The 16,282-nt window shown below is 44.6% G+C and overlaps 1 protein-coding gene across 1 annotated transcript in view; it reads left to right on the top strand.

The window, feature by feature from the left end:
• ZNFX1 (zinc finger NFX1-type containing 1) overlaps positions 1–16,282 on the top strand; it is a 32,934-nt gene that overhangs the window by 13,078 nt on the left and 3,574 nt on the right. The window contains exons 4-13 of the mRNA XM_021077518.1: positions 2,436–2,567; positions 3,666–3,814; positions 4,375–4,524; positions 5,799–5,913; positions 7,351–7,601; positions 10,295–10,434; positions 11,406–11,560; positions 12,075–12,220; positions 13,836–13,946; positions 14,975–15,070. Coding sequence (XP_020933177.1) covers positions 2,436–2,567; positions 3,666–3,814; positions 4,375–4,524; positions 5,799–5,913; positions 7,351–7,601; positions 10,295–10,434; positions 11,406–11,560; positions 12,075–12,220; positions 13,836–13,946; positions 14,975–15,070 — 1,445 coding nt within the window. The remainder of the gene's footprint in view (positions 1–2,435; positions 2,568–3,665; positions 3,815–4,374; positions 4,525–5,798; positions 5,914–7,350; positions 7,602–10,294; positions 10,435–11,405; positions 11,561–12,074; positions 12,221–13,835; positions 13,947–14,974; positions 15,071–16,282) is intronic.

Genomic DNA, 16,282 nt, shown 5'->3' with positions numbered 1-16,282 from the left:
GCCGGATCGTCAACCCACTGAGCAAGAGCAGGGATTGAACCCGCAACCTCATGGTTCCTAGTTGGATTTGTTAGCCACTGCACCACGACAGGAACTCCTCTATTAAGCAAGGGCAGGGATTGAACCCGCAACCTCATGGTTCCTAGTTGGATTTGTTAACCACTGCACCACGACAGGAACTCCTATTAACAAATAACAAATATTGAATAGGAGTTCCCGTCGTGGCGCAGTGGTTAACAAATCCGACTAGGAACCATGAGGCTGAGGGTTCGAACCCTGGCCTTGCTCAGTGGGTTAAGGATCCAGTGTTGCCGTGAGCTGTGGTGTGGGTCACAGATGCGGCTCAGATCCCACATGGCTGTGGCTGTGGCTGTGGCGTAGGCTGGCGTCTACAGCTCCGATTAGACCCCTAGCCTGGGAACCCCTATATGCTGCAGGAAGCTGCTGTAGAAAAGGCAAAAAGACAAAAAATTTCTAAAAAAAAAAAAAAAAAAAAAAAAAATTGTTAATAATCTATATGGGGAAAGAATCTGAAAAAGAAGGGATATAAATATATGTATAATTGATTTACTTTGCTATACACCTGAAACTTACATAACATTGTAAGTCAACTATACCCCAATAAAATAAAATAAAATAAAAAAGATTTTCTTCCCTCCTGAGGACTCCTTATCCATCTAGTCCTCCAAACAAGAAACATAGGAGTTATCCTTTTCTGTTCCCCACCCCAGCCAAACCATTATCAAGTACACCAGTCAAGTTTACCTCTGAAACTTCTCTCCAGTCTTATTTATTTGTCTCAACTGCTGGAGCCAGGCCTCAAGCCTCACTCACCTGGAAGCTGTTAGGAACGTGTCAACTGATCCATCTCTGTTTCCCCTTGCCCACTCTGAATCAGCTGTCACTTTCCCAGGAAAGCCTCTTCTAATCTTGTTGAGTAGGCCAGAATCCCATGTATTTCTCATTTCCCACATTTACGACTTTTACATTTGTTTGTATGATTAATTATCTTTCTCTTTTACAAGTCTGTAAGGTCCAGGAAGGTAAGAACCATGGCTGTTTTGCTCATCATTGTATTTCTTACCCCTAACCCAGTGTCTAACACCTGTTAGCACTCAATACATATTATTTGAAAAAAAAAGAGGGGGGAAACAAGAAATTGTTATTTATACTGAAAAATATTCAACTATACTGAAATTTTTAATTTTCTTGTATTACTCAACTTGCAGTTTTTTGTGGGGTTTTTTGTCTTTTTTTGCCTTTTCTAGGGCCCCTCTTGCGGCATATGGAGGTTCCCAGGCTAGGGGTCCAATCGGAGCTGTAGCCACTGGCCTACTCCAGAGCCAGAGCAACGCAGGATCTGAGCCACATCTGTGGCTTACACCACAGCTCACAGCAACACCGGATCCTTAACCCACTGAGCAAGGCCAGGGATCAAACCTGCAACCTCATGGTTCCTAGTCAGATTCGTTAACCACTGAGCCACCACGGGAACTCCCAACTTGCAGGTTTTTAGGTCAGTGACTACCTTCTTAACCTGACACAATGTAAGAATTTAGCTGTTTATAGACAATTAATTATTGGCCATTTACTAATGAGCCCATAACTCTAATACTGATTTCTGTGAGTTTTTCCCTCCTATCACAAAGGCCAGTCTACTATGGTATATTAAATGCATTTCTAAATAATTTGCTATGTGAGATTGGAAACAAGAAACAACATATATGTCAATCAATAGGAAACTGTCTAAAAGAAATAACTTACAGCCATGAAAAACAAAAAGAGGATTCTTTCTATGTATTGATAAAGGACTACCTCCAAGATATGTTAAGTGAAAAAAGCAAGGTGTAGAACAGTGAAAATAGTGTGCTTAATGGAGTTCCCATTGTGGCTCAGTGGGTTGGAAGCCTGACTAGTATCCATGAGGATGTGGGCTCAGTCCCTGGCCTTGCTCAGTGGGTTAAGGATCCAGTGTTGCCGTGAGCTGCAGTGTAGGTCGCAGATGCGGCTCAGATCTGGTGTTGCTGTGGCGGTGGTGTAGGCCAGCAGCTTCAGCTTCAATTCAACCCCTAGCCTGGGACTTCCATGTGCCACAGATGTGGCCCTGGGAAAAAACCAAAAAGGAAAAGAAAGAAAATAGTCTACTGCTACTTATATTCAAAAAAGGGGGAAGGAAGGCTAGAAAAAGGCTATATATTCAGTTGTGTTTATATGTGCGTAGAATGTCTGGAAAGTTACTCAAGAAACGCTAGTAACATTGGTTGTTTCCAAAAGAGGAACTAGGTGGCCAGCAACAGAAGAGTGAGGAGGTTTTTCATAATATACCTGTTTTTGCTTCTAGGATTTTAAACCATCTCAATAATGACCTTAAATTTTTAGGTAATTAATTACTCCTTTTAGAAAGTTTTTTAACTCTCCTTTTCCTTGTTTTTTAGGCAAAACCTATGTGGGTCTAAAAATCGTTCAGGCCCTTCTAACCAACGAGCCTGTTTGGCAAATTAGCCTCCAGAAGTTCCCCATCTTGGTTGTGTGTTATACTAATCATGCTTTGGACCAGTTTCTGGAAGGTAATATCTGTAGGCCAAATTGTTCTCTATTAAGACATTAATAGTTGAACCATCAGCAACTTGAGCCACTTTCTATTGCTCTTTGGATAAAGTCCGCAGTCCTTACTATGACCTAAAAGGCTGTGTGAGGTCTGTTACAGACTGTGAACCTCATCCTCCTACATCTTCCCTTGTCCTCCCTAATTGTAGCAGCACTGATTGTCTACAGTGCCTTAACTTCCTCCAGCTTCTCTTTTGGCCCATGCTGTTCCCTCTGCCTAGGATGTATTTTTTCTCTCTCCATCTTGGCACATCAACCCTGGCTGACTTCAGCTCATTCTGCAGGTCTCACTTCATGTGGACTTTCCCTCTTGCCCCCAGACAAAGTTCAGACTTACTTTGTATTTTTTCTTCAAAGACTTAGCATATATGTAACAATTTATTTGTATGTCTATCCCTAGACTATAAACCCTATGAGGGTTGGTCCTGTTTCTTGCTGTATTCACAGTTCCTGGCATATCCTAGGCACTCAAAAAATGCTAATTGTATGAATGAATAAATAAGTATGTATTTTTCCTTTTCTTCAGACTATTATTTTCCATTCTTTTATATCCTCCTTTCATCTAGATTTAAACTTCCTCATTCATAGAGTCTTAGTTTAAATTAGATCCTAAAAAATTAAATCCCTACCCCACTCAAACTATTAAAGTCCCCTGTTATACACTTAGAGCATCATGTATTTATAGTATTAAGTTTTACCTCTTGTTTATCCAGACTATAGTCTTACAAGGAAAGTGTTACTGTCTTCCAATCACAGATGGAAACTAAGGCTCAAGTTAAGTAACCTTGCTCCAGGTTACATAGCTGTAAGTGGTGGAGCCAAGATTTAAGTCCCTAAGTGTCTGATTCTAAAGCCGGTGCTCTTAAGCACCACACTTTACTGCTTTGCAGGTCACATCATCTCTGGGGCCTTCTTGTTCATTTGAGGGGTAGGTGTCCTCTAAGTTCCAGCCTGCACCCTTACGGATCAGCGCCAAAACATCCCAAATGTACAGCTCTCACCTGAGAGAATCCAGCATAGCTCCTCTTAACTCTGCCATGCTCCACTTTGCTCCATAGGCATCTACAAGTGTCAAAAGACCAGCATTGTGCGGGTAGGTGGAAGGAGCAACAGTGAAATCCTGAAGCAGTTCACCCTGAGGGAGCTGAGAAACAAGCGGGAATTCCGCCGCAACCTCCCTATGCACCTCCGAAGGGCCTACATGAGTGTAAGTCCCAGCTTTGGCTATCTGAGGTAGCTCAAAGAGGAACTAACCAAGATGGCTGTGGTTTTCTGGGAGGGCAGTCTGGAGGCGATAGGGAGGCTCCACAGAGCTGGGAGGACCCAGGTTTCTCCAGTATTCCGTTCTCCTAATCCCATGGTGTGCTTTCCCTCATAATCCAAGATGGGGAAAGGACAGAAAGGGGCACACCACCCCTCTCAACACCTGCCAGGACCTTAAAGTTACTTCCCCAGAACCATCCATAGCACTTCTGCTTATAGCCTGTTGACCAGGTAAGTTATCATCAGCATTGTGCCCAACCACATCTGACTTCTCATTACTAAGGAAAAAAAAGTTTCCACCACAATCTACCTGGCCTGTTTTTCTGTTGTATTATTTGTTTCCTTTCCTTACTAGTTGGTAGGTGCCTTTTAGACATTTTAGTTACTAATCCTTTGGTTTTCAGACTGGCTATTCCTGCCTTAGCTTTGTTTTCCCTCAAGACAGGGACTGAGTTTGGGGCATGAGGATACTTCCTCATCATTTATTTCCCTCTGTTTTGACAGATCATGACACAAATGAAGGAGTCAGAGCAAGAGCTGCATGAAGGGGCCCAGACCCTGGAGTGCACCATGCGTGGTGTACTACGGGAACAGCATCTGGAGAAATACATCTCCCCCCAGCACTGGAAGAGCCTGATGAATGGACCAGTACAGGTAGGGGTCATCCCCTAGAGGTGCAGGCATCTCTCTTACCCAGTATTTGGAGGGAACCTTCAGCTGAAGTAGCAGTCCAAAGATTAGCTATAATCTGATGCTACCATAATGTGAAAAGTTCCTTTTAGTGAGGAAAGGCAGCTGAGTATACTAGTCAAAAAGAGACTCTGAAGCCAATCTCCTGGATTTGAATCCTGATTTTGCTTTAGGCAAGTTACTTAATTTTTTTGTGTGCCCATTTCCTGTTTTATAAAGTGGGAATAATGACATTAAGTTGAACCATATGAAACTGCCAATATTTGTAAATTTAACTTGCAAAAAATGACAGATCCTTACAGAGTGTTACTGGATAAACAAATATTTGCAAACCTCTTAATTTAATAAGTATGCTCTAAGTGTTTGTTAAATGAAACAGAATCATAACAGAGGCAACCTAGCACTTATAGAAAGCCTGGGACTTGACAGACATGTCACACAGACTGACTTTGTGCTTTGAACCACTGTGATCCTCAGATCCCTCAGAGTGAAGCAGGGATAAACAATAATGCCTACCTTCAAATTATAACAAGTATTTGATAGGATCTCTGTAAAGTAGTTGGCCATGAGTCCAGTGGAGTGATAGCTCTACTATCAGTGGTGATTTCCAGGGTTAGAAATCCAAAAGCCTAAAGGAGGTCAGTCAGGTCCTATAAATGACTGAAGCAGGCCAGATGTGAGGTGTTAGGAAGTAGTGAGGACTATGGCAAACTGAAAAAGGGGTGGCAGGAGTTCCCGTCGTGGCGCAGTGGTTAACGAATCCGACTAGGAACCGTGAGGTTGCGGGTTCGGTCCCTGCCCTTGCTCAGTGGGTTAACGATCCAGCGTTGCCGTGAGCTGTGGTGTAGGTTGCAGACGCGGCTCGGATCCCGCGTTGCTGTGGCTCTGGCGTAGGCCAGTGGCTACAGCTCCGATTCGACCCCTAGCCTGGGAACCTCCATATGCTGCGGGAGCGGCCCAAGAAATAGCAACAACAACAAAAAAGACAAAAAAAAAAGGGGGGGGGGTGGCAGCAACCCACTCCAGCCATTTGTTGTCATTCAGGAATGCAGGTTCACTGCTGCCATAGCCCCTGATTTTGTCAAGGGAGGCAAGAAATTTTTGTTTTTAAAATTCTGTGTAAGTCATATTAAATGTTCCAGTTGCCCAAAGGTTGCATTTTTAAGGGAATTACCTTTTGATCTTTGACATACTAGTTGTTGTAGAAGTCTCATGACTACTAATTCTTCCTTCCTCAGGATAGTGAATGGGTTTGCTTCCAGGGCTGGAAGCATTCCATGATGCTTGAGTGGCTGGGTCTGGGTGTCGGTTCTTTCACCCAAAATGTTACTCCACCAGGACCTGAAAGTACAGGTAAGACGTGTATATCTACCTAGAATCATCTGTTAAGGTGAAATATGTTAAAGACTAGAAGAGCAAGACTTAAAAGTTATACCTAGAATTTATTAAGAGCTCTAATCCGTCAGAAAAAGACAAAAAACAGCTTAATAGGAAAGTAAAAGACTTTTAATAAACACATCACAAAATAAATCCTCATGGTCAATGAATATGAAAACTGCTCATTAGAAATGAGAGGAATTAAAACCTCAGTGATATATTATTATGCAGCTACTGGATTGGCAAAAATTAAAATACTTAATATAATCCCACATTGATAAGAATGTGGAGTAGTTATTGATTGGCAGAACCACTTTATGATAATAAGAAAAACAAGGGACTTGGAGTTCCCGTCGTGGCTCAGTGGTTAATGAAGCTGACTAGGAACCATGAGGTTGTGGGTTCGATCTCTGCCCTTGCTCATTGGGTTAACGATCCAGCGTTGCTGTGAGCTGTGGTATAGGTTGCAGACGTGGCTCGGATCCCGCGTTGCTGTGGCTCTGGCGTAGGCTGGCAGTTACAGCTCCGATTCAACCGCTAGTCTGGGAACCTCCATATGCTGCGAGAGCGGCCCAAGAAATGGCAAAAAAAGACAAAAAAAAATGGGGGGGGGACTCAAATTCCATCTACATTTGTACAATAGATGGCTCAATTACAGTCTTTTCAGGTAATACAGTTGTGAAAAGGAATGAATTATAGCATATACAGCAGCATATATGACTCTCAAAAGCATGGCAAATGATGGAGTTCTCTTGTGGTGCAGCAGGTTAAGGATCCAGTGTTGTCCCTGCTGTGTCTCAGGTTCAGTCCCTGACCCAGAAACTTTTACATGCTGTGGGTGCAGCCTAAATAAATAAATAAATAAAACATGCTGAATGAAAAAAAAGAAGTTATGGGAAAATATATACAATATAATTTCATTTATATAGAGCTCAGAAAAGTCAAACCAGATGATGTGTTGTCTATATGTAAATATACATATATACATAAATACGTAAAATAGTAGTGTACTATACACACACCCTTTATATTTGTGGTAAAGTTAAAAAGGAGGAATGAGTAATATAAAATTCAAGTTAGCAGAGCCCCCAAGGATAACTTTCTGATTCTTAAATTAGGTAGAAGTTACTTGGATGTTTTATATATTTTTGTTATCTTTTAAAGAGCACATTTACATTGTATACCCTCCTTTATATATGTATTTGACATAACTAAAATCTTCCCGTAAAAAAGCCATACATTCATGTGATTTTTCAAATGTAACAAAAAAGTATCTAAGGAAACCTGTCTCTCCTCTCATTCCTCCCTAACTCCTTAAGAATGTCTTCATGCATTTGAGCTCTTATAGGTGCCCTATTCCATCCTTGGGCTTCAGGAGTCTCTATTCCTGTTCTACCTGCTTTCCTCTCTTAGCCCAGGCAGAGGGAGAGGAGGAGGAGGAAGAAGGGGAAGAGGAGAGCTCGCTGATTGAGATTGCAGAGGAGGCCGACCTGATTCAAGCGGACCGGGTGATTGAGGAGGAGGAGGTGGTGAGGCCCCGGCGGCGGAAGAAGGAAGAGAATGGGGCAATCCAGGAGTTGGCTCAAGAGCTTCTGGCCATGAGGCTAGACAACCTTGGCCCCAGGACATCAGCTGGGCAGAAGCAAGCTGCAGGAGAATGGGAGGTAAGTTCACTTGCTCATGGCCCCACAGCCACAAGCAAGGTGGGGGTTGGATTTTACTCAGACAGATGTAATATCCTTTGTTCTGACCAGAACTTCAGCCCCTTATTTTTACCCACTTCTGTTGCACTGTATTCATTTCATCCCCATAATTAGCTTAATTTACCCTATTATAACCTAATCCTAGTGTAAGGTGGGTTCAATTTCCGAGAATATAAAAATTATGGCCTTGTATAGGGTTCCTGGCAAGAAAGGCTAACTTAGACAGGAAGCAAGTAGCCAGGTACTTCTCTTGAACTTTTTTTTTTTTTTTTTGCTATTTTTTTGGGCCGCTCCTGTGGCATATGGAGGTTCCCAGGCTAGGGGTTGAATCGGAGCTGTAGCCACTGGCCTACGCCAGAGCCAGAGCAACACGGGATCCGAGCCACATCTGCAACCTACACCACAGCTCACGGCAACGCCGGATCGTTAACCCACTGAGCAAGGGCAGGGACCGAACCTGCAACCTCATTGTTCCTAGTCGGATTCGTTAACCACTGCGCCACGACGGGAACTCCTCCTTGAACTTTTAGAAAATGCATCATATATGAGTCCCAGTGCTTGGTGCTTTCATGGATATTATATTCTCAATTACAAATGAATCTGTGAACATGCATTAAGATTTTATGCATGTTCACAGGCTGGAGTTCCCATCATGGCTTGGCAGGTTAAGTACCCTGCTAGAATCCGTGAGGATGCAGGTTCTATCCTTGGCCTCACTCCGTGGGTTAAGTATCTGGAGTTGCTGCAAGCTGAGGTGTAGGTCACAGACGTAGCTCGGATCTCAAGTTGCTATGACTGTGGTGAAGGCTGACAGCTGCAGCTCTGATTTGACCCGCAACTAGCATCCATGAGGATGTGGGTTCGATCCTTGGCTCCTCTCAGTGGGTTAAGGATCTGGCTTTGCCGTGACCTGTGGTGTAGGTCAGTGGCTACAGCTCCAATTCAGCCCCTAGCCTGGGAACCTCCATATTCTGCAGGTGTGGCCCTAAAAAGACAAAAAGAGTTCCCTAGTGGCATAGTGGTTAAAGATTTGGTGTTGTCACTGCTGTACTGGGGTTTGATCTTTGGCCCAAAAGCATGCCACAGGCAGACCCCCCCCCCCCGAAAAAAAAAGACTTTAAAGAATTCAAGTAGGAACTCCCATCGTGGCTCAGCAGAAACGAATCCGACTAGTAACCACGAGGATGCAGGTTCAATTCTTGGCCTCACTCAGTGGGTTAAGGATCTAGCATTTCCGTGAGCTGTGGTGTAGGTCACAGAAACAGCTCGGATTCCACGTTACTGTGGCTGTGGTATAGGCTGACGCTACAGCTCCAATTCGACCCCTAGTGCCCCCTCCCCATAAAAAGAAGAAAAATTCAAGTAAAACAGAATGAAGTAAGCTATATAGGCCAGATGGAGTATTCTACCTTCATTCACCCTGAAAACTGATACTTCTCTTAGAGCCAGAATAGTATAAATACCCAGACTTTCCCTCTGTTCCTTCCTTTGGTAGAACCCAGTGGTCCTCAGAATTTATTGTGTATTACTGTGACAGTAGAGCACTGAACCCCACTGATGATTTCAAGGACAACTTCAACTGAACGCAGCTTTCTCTGATCTGATGGCTTTATACCTGATCTCTTGGTTCAGTTCCACATCACCGTATATGATGGACAGAATTATAATCCCAATACTTGAAAGCATAGGTTGGGCAGACCTCTGCCAAGTAGCCCCAGGAGGAGTTGGATTGTTTGATTTTGAAGCAGAGGGAGGTCCATTATACTGTGACATCCATTTGGCCTGCCAGTCCTTCTAAAAGCTCATGGCCTCAGATCCAGTGACAGAGCCAGGGGAGAGCACTTTCTTCTTAGTGCCTTTTACTCACCTGTTAAGGATACCGTATTGATAAAATGCCATTAAGCCTGTCTTAGCAGGACCTGTGTGGCATTTAACAGGAAAGACGCACCTCCGCTACTTCTAAGACACATATGTTTTAGGAATGAGAAGCAGACTGTGGTCAAAAGATAGGTGATAACTAGTACCAGCACTCTTGTAAAGGGCTTTCCATTTTATTTACTTCCTCAGTCAATCCAGCAATTCTATGAAGAGGTACTATTATTATTCCCATCCTAAAAAGGGGATGCTGGAGTTCCCGTCGTGGCGTAGTGGTTAACGAATCCAACTAGGAATGTTGAGGCTGCAGGTTCGATCCCTGGCCTTGCTCAGTGGGTTAACGATCTGGCATTGCCGTGAGCTGTGGTGTAGGTTGCAGATGTGGCTCGGATCCCGCGTTGCTGTGGCTGTGACGTAGGCCAGTGGCTACAGCTCCAATTAGACCCCTAGCCTGGGAACCTCCATATGCCGCGGGAATGGCCCTAGGAAAAGGCAAAAAAACGGGGTGGGGGGTTGCTGAGACATATAGAAGTTCAGTAACTTATTCTAGTTCCCACAGCCAATAAGAGGTAGATGGGGCTTTGAACCCTGGTAAACTGGCTCCAGAGCCCTCATTTAGCCACTCTGCAATGGAATATCTGTTGGGGGAATGTGAGACACTCACAGTTCATCAGAGGTGACAGCTTCTTTTTTTAATGTGCTCTGGCCCCTATCTCAGGCTTAGAACTGGGTCCATTTCTGTTCAGATAACGACCCTGACTGGGTATTGATATTTACAGACTCAGCGCAGCCAGAAAAAGAAAATGAAGAAAAAAGTGAAGGTTGAGCTTCGTAAACTGAACACCATGACTGAGGCTGAGGCCAGTGAAATTCAGGACGTTTGGCAGCTGGACCTGAATTCTCGCTGGCAGCTTTATAGGTACGGTGCCCATCCCCCTTACCCTTCCCAGCAGCCCATGTGATTTTGCTGGGGGGTTCCTTTTCTGTACCTCAAGCATAAACACTGCCCTGCCCCAGATCTTCAGTGTCAGTGTTAGCTAATGAGTGATTGAGCAGACCCACTGAGCTGAGTGCTAGGATACAGCCACAGGATAGAATAGACAGTTGGCTCTACCCTCATGGGGTTTAGAGTCTATCCAGGGAGGCAAATTGGTTAATTCCACAAATAAAAGTTACAAATGGACATCAACACTAAGAAAGGAAAGAGCCAGGAGTGCTGAGAATATTAAGATGAAAGCTGAGCTGATCTGAGATATACAGGAAAATGACATTAGGAGGCAAGATCCAAAAGATAAGTTGGCATTAATAAGGTCAGTTGGAAAGAGGGAGCAGATGAGCTTGCAGGGACCACATGGCTAAAGGCCTCGAGATGGTAGGGAGCATATTTGTTTGAGAAATTGAAAGAAGGCAGCCAGCATGGCTTAGCTCAAAGAGACATGAAAAGTGAGGTCAGAGAGGTGGGCAGAAGCCAGACTGTAGGGCCTCTTAGGGCTAAGGTGAAGAGCATAAATTTGATCTGTTTTACTTGTGGAGAGTTAGGGGAGGAGAGTGGTGGGGGACTTGAGCTGGAATGGGGCAGGGAGAATGTGGGAAATTCTTGAATCTATTAAAGTTCTAGTAATGGAACAGCTTACTCTTGTCTCAGATATTAGTCTTTGTTCTTTATCCGCCTCTTTCCTTAGCTCCTCAACCACTTAAACACATCTTTTTGTTGGGGATTTTGGATTCTCGGGTGCTTGCACATCTGTGTCTCTCCTCCCTCTTTCTCTGTGGCTTGTAACTTCCTCGAGGGTCTAAGTTCAACTTCATGGACAGGGCATACTGAAAGGGATTCCTCCACCTTCTCAAAGAGCACATGGTTTCCTCTCCCTGGTTCTTCACTTTCTCCAGGCTGTGGCTGCAGAGGTACCAGGCTGACACCCGCCAAAAGATCCTCGGCTATGAACGCCAGTACCGCACGTCAGCAGAGAGAATGGCCGAGCTGAGACTCCAGGAAGACCTGCACATCCTGAAAGATGCCCAGGTTGTAGGAATGACCACCACAGGTAAGAAAGCACGGAGTTTACTCCTGATGCCATGTGCCTATCAGATTTTCTAGGACAGGTAAAAGGAAACTTTTTTTGGCCACACCCTGCAGCATGTGGAAGTTCCCGGGCCAGGGATCAAACTCATGCCACAGCAGCAACCCAGGCTGCTATAGTGACAACACCAGATCTTTAACCCTCTGCCTCGCAAGAGAACTCCAAAAGAAACTTACTTAGTACGTTAGAGGAAAATATTGTGAAAAGCTATTGAAAGCAAGATGTGTTGAGGAAACTTAGTGAAATTCACCTACTTGATCCTACTGCATTTGGAACCTCAATGGTGACAAAATGGGGATGAGGCTCTGGAGACTTCTCAGCAGTACTCATTCTTATCCAGTGGTCACCAGACCTGGGTGAATATGAGAATACAGTTGTCACAGACTCAGAATTAGGGGTCACCAGTCCAGAGAAGTCCAGTGGCACAGTGAGTCCAGTACATCAGCTCAGAGAGGTCTCCTCCTGCTCTTGACTCAAGGTGCTGCTAAATACCGCCAGATTCTACAAAAGGTGGAGCCTCGGATCGTCATCGTGGAAGAGGCTGCTGAAGTCCTTGAGGCCCACACCATTACCACACTGAGCAAAGCTTGCCAGCACCTCATTCTGATTGGAGACCACCAGCAGGTAGGGCAGGGGCGCCTGGAAGATGGGCTGGATTTTGCAGGAGTGGAATTAGACACAAGGATCCTGGCCTCTGCTTCACCAGTCTTGAAGCTTCCTAGTGGCTTTCTGTGATTTCTTTTTTTTCCTCACCTCCCATGTTCAATCTAAGAGCAGGTGCTGTTGGATTTGGGGTACATTTTAGCGGTAGCGTCATCCATTTCATCTGTTCCCTCTGCCACCTTTCTAATCTACCATGGCCTTTTAAGGTGACTATTACAACAGCATGCCCCCCATCCTGCTGCTTGCATTTTGCCACCCTCTAATGCAGTCTTCATAAAGGAGCCAAAGTGAATGGGTTTTTTTTGCTTTTTTAGGGCCACACCGTGGCATATGGAGGTTCCCAGGCTAGGGGGTCAAATCAGAGCTACAGCTGCCTGTCTATGCCACAGCCATAGCAACGCAGGATCCGAGCTGAGTCTGCGATCTACACCACAGCTCATAGCAATGCCGGATCCTTAACCCACTGATTGAGGCCAGGGATCAAACCCATAACCTCATGGTTCCTAGTCAGATTGTTTCTGCTGTGCCACGACAGGAACTACCAAAGTGAATTTGGAAAAAAAAAAAAAAATTGGAGTTCCTGTCTTGGCTCAGCAGTTAACAAACCCAACTAGTATCCATGAGGACGGACCCAGGTTCGATCTCTGGCCTCGCCAAGTGGGTTAAGGATCTGGCATTGCCGTGAGCTGTGGTGTAGGTTGCAGAGGCAGCTCAGATCCCGAGTGGCTGTGGCTGTGGTGTAGGCAAGCAGCTACAGCTTTGATTGGACCCCTAGCCTGGGAACCTCCATATGCTGCAGTTGCGGCCCTAAAAGACAAAAAATAAATAAATAAATCTGCGAGTTCCTGTCATGGCTCAGTGATTAGTGAACCCGTCTAGCATCCTTGAGGACATGTGTTCGGTCCCTGGCCTTGCTCAGTGGATTAAGAATCCAGCGTTGCTGTGAGCTGTGGTGTAGGTCAAAGATATGGCCCGAATCCTGTGTTGATGTGGCTCTGGCGTAGGCCAGCGACTACAGCTCTGATTGGACCCCTACCCTGGGAACCTTCGTATGCCATGCATGGGTGTGCCCTAAAAAGACTAAATAAATAAATAAATAAATCTGATCATGTTACTCCCTTGCTTAAAATCCTCCAGTGGTTTTCCATTGCACTTATACAAAAATCAAGCTTCTTAAAGTAGCTTACAAAGACTAGTATTCTCAGGGTGCAGCCTATTTCTCTGATTTCACCTCATACCTCCATCTCATCTGCTCTGTTCCCATTCCCTGTCCTTCCTGCTCCCTCTTACAGCTAGCTTTTTGAATGACTGGCAACTTCTTGCATGCTGACGTCAGCTCAGATGCACAGTTCAGAGAGGCCTATATAAAGACCCTCCATCCCTGGGCATTCTGTCACATCACTCTTATTTCTTGCCTTCATGGCCTTTGTCACTCTGTCCTTAGCCTATTAACACCTAGAGCAGTGTCTGGAACACAGAAGCCACTAGAAAAACATTTGATAGGTAGGTAGATGGATGGATGAATGGTTAAAATATGTTTTCAGTGGAGAATCCTCAGCCATGTTTCTCTTCTCAGCTGCGCCCCAGCGCCAACGTGTATGATCTGGCTAAGAATTTCAACCTTGAGGTGTCTCTCTTTGAACGGCTGGTGAAAGTAAACATTCCCTTTGTCCGTCTGAATTACCAGGTGAGAAGCTAGACCTTTGTTATTACCAGGTGTCCAGGAGAAGGCTCCTGGGAGCCTGACAACTGCCAACAAGAAAGGTTTTATAAAAATAAAGCTTAGGGGAGTTCCCGTCATGGCGCAGTGGTTAACGAATCTGACTAGGAACCATGAGGTTGCGGGTTCAGTCCCTGCCCCTGCTCAGTGGGTTGACGATCCGGCATTGCCGTGAGTTGTGGTGTAGGTTGCAGATGTGGCTCGGATCCCGCGTTGCTGTGGCTCTGGCATAGGCTGGCAGCTACAGCTCCGATTTGACCCCTAGCCTGGGAATCTCCATATGCCGCAGGAGTGGCCCAAGAAATGGCAAAAAGACCAAAAAAAAAAAAAAAATATATATATATATATAAAATAAATAAAGCTTAGGAGTTCCCGTCACAGTTCAGTGGTTAATGAATCTGACCAGCATCCATGAGGGCGCAGGTTTGATCCCTGGCCTTGCTCAGTGGGTTAAGGATCCTGTGTTGCCGTGAGCTGTAACGTAGGTTGCAGACACAGTTCAGATCTGGCATTGCTGTGGCTGTGGCATAGGCTGGCAGCTACAGCTCTGATTTGACCCCTAGCCTGGGGTCTATATGCTGCGGGTGTGGCCCTAAAAAGCAAAAAAAATAAATAAAAATAAAGCTTATTTAGTAATGAAATGACTCTGCCAGATTTATTTCGTTTCCTGTTTTAAAATACCACAGATCAGAAGTTCTCATCGTGGCTCAGCAGAAACGAATCTGACATCCATGAGGATGCAGATTCGACCCCTAGCTTGGGAACCTCCATCTGCTGTGGGTGTGGCCCTGAAAAACATAAAAGTAAAAAATAAAATAACACAGGATCAACCTGTGTTAAGTGTCAGATGAAGGAGCTGTTTATATTCTGCTCTTTCTCCCTGTTATTCTTTCATATGTTAACCTCCCCAGATTTTCCACTAGCAACTTAATCTTTAGAAAACTGTCCATTTATTCCCTGTCCCTGTTTTCAATGACATACATGTCTCGTTTCAGCACCGCATGCGCCCTGAAATTGCCCGGCTTTTGACCCCCCACATTTACCAGGATCTGGAGAACCATCCCTCTGTTCTCAAATACGAGAAGATTAAGGTGACTCTGCTCTATCAGATCATTCTGTGATACTGTCAGCAACCTAGGAGGTTATATTTTTCTCAGGACGAAAAAAGGGCTTCAGAAGGGAATAGGGTGAGCTTTTTAAAAAGCTGATTGTTGGAGTTCCCATTGTGACTCGATGGGTTAAGAACCTGACATTAATGTCTGTGAGGTTGCAGGTTCAGTCCCTGGCCTTGCTCAGTGGGTTAAGGATCCGGCATCGCCATGAGCTGTGGTGTAGGTCGAAGATTCAGCTCGGGTCCTACATTGCTGTGGCTGTGGTGTAGGCCGGCAGCTATAGCTCCGATTCAACCCCTAGCCTGGGAACCTCCATATGCTGCGGTGCAGCCCTAGAAAAGACAAAATAATAATAATAATAATAATCCAGTGTTGCCACAAGCTGCGATGTAGGTTGCAGATATGGCTTGGATCTGTGGTTGCTGTGGCTATGGCGTAGGCTGGCAGCTGCAGCTCCAATTCAGCTGCTAGCCTAGGAACTTATTTGTGCCTAAAATACATCCCAAAAAAGAAAAAAAAAAAAAAAAAAAACTGGTTATTAAAAGGAGGAATAGTGAGAGTTCCCACTGTGGCACAGCAGGTTAAGGATTCATTGTTGTCTGCAGCAGTGTGAGTTTGATCCCTGGCGCAGTGCAGTGGGTTAAGGATCTGGCATTACTACAACTGTGGCATATGTCACAGCTGTGGCTTGGATTCGATCCCTGGCCCGGGAACTTCCATATGCCAAGGGTGCAGCTGAAAAAGAAAAAAAAGGGCGAATAGTATAGAAGTAGCAAATGCACATCTAGGTTTTTGAATCCCAGCTCTGCCACTTAGTATCTATATAACCTTTAGCAAATTATATACCAGTTCTGAGGATCAGGGTCTTCTGTACAGTGAAAATAATAGTTGCTGCCTCATTACATTACTGTATTCAGGGAGATAATGTATATAAAGTAGTCAGTACAAGTTGGCTGCTTTCTTGTCACCTTCATTATCATAACTGCTGCTTGCTCCTTGGACTAATGGTAGGATTGTGAATGGTTATTATAAATATTAATATCAAATAAGAATCTCGAAGACTAAAGTAGACAAAATCTTTATCCATTCTACTCTCTGCCATGGCCCTAAGACAAAGCACATGATGACTAACTCCAGAATTAAGGATTGTGGTACAGAGTATACACAAGCCTTTTAAGGTCCCTACATGGA

The sequence above is a fragment of the Sus scrofa genome, chromosome 17 (genome assembly GCF_000003025.6).
Source record: "Sus scrofa isolate TJ Tabasco breed Duroc chromosome 17, Sscrofa11.1, whole genome shotgun sequence".
Lineage (NCBI taxonomy): Eukaryota > Metazoa > Chordata > Mammalia > Artiodactyla > Suidae > Sus > Sus scrofa.
This window is presented reverse-complemented; position numbering and strand designations above follow the sequence as displayed.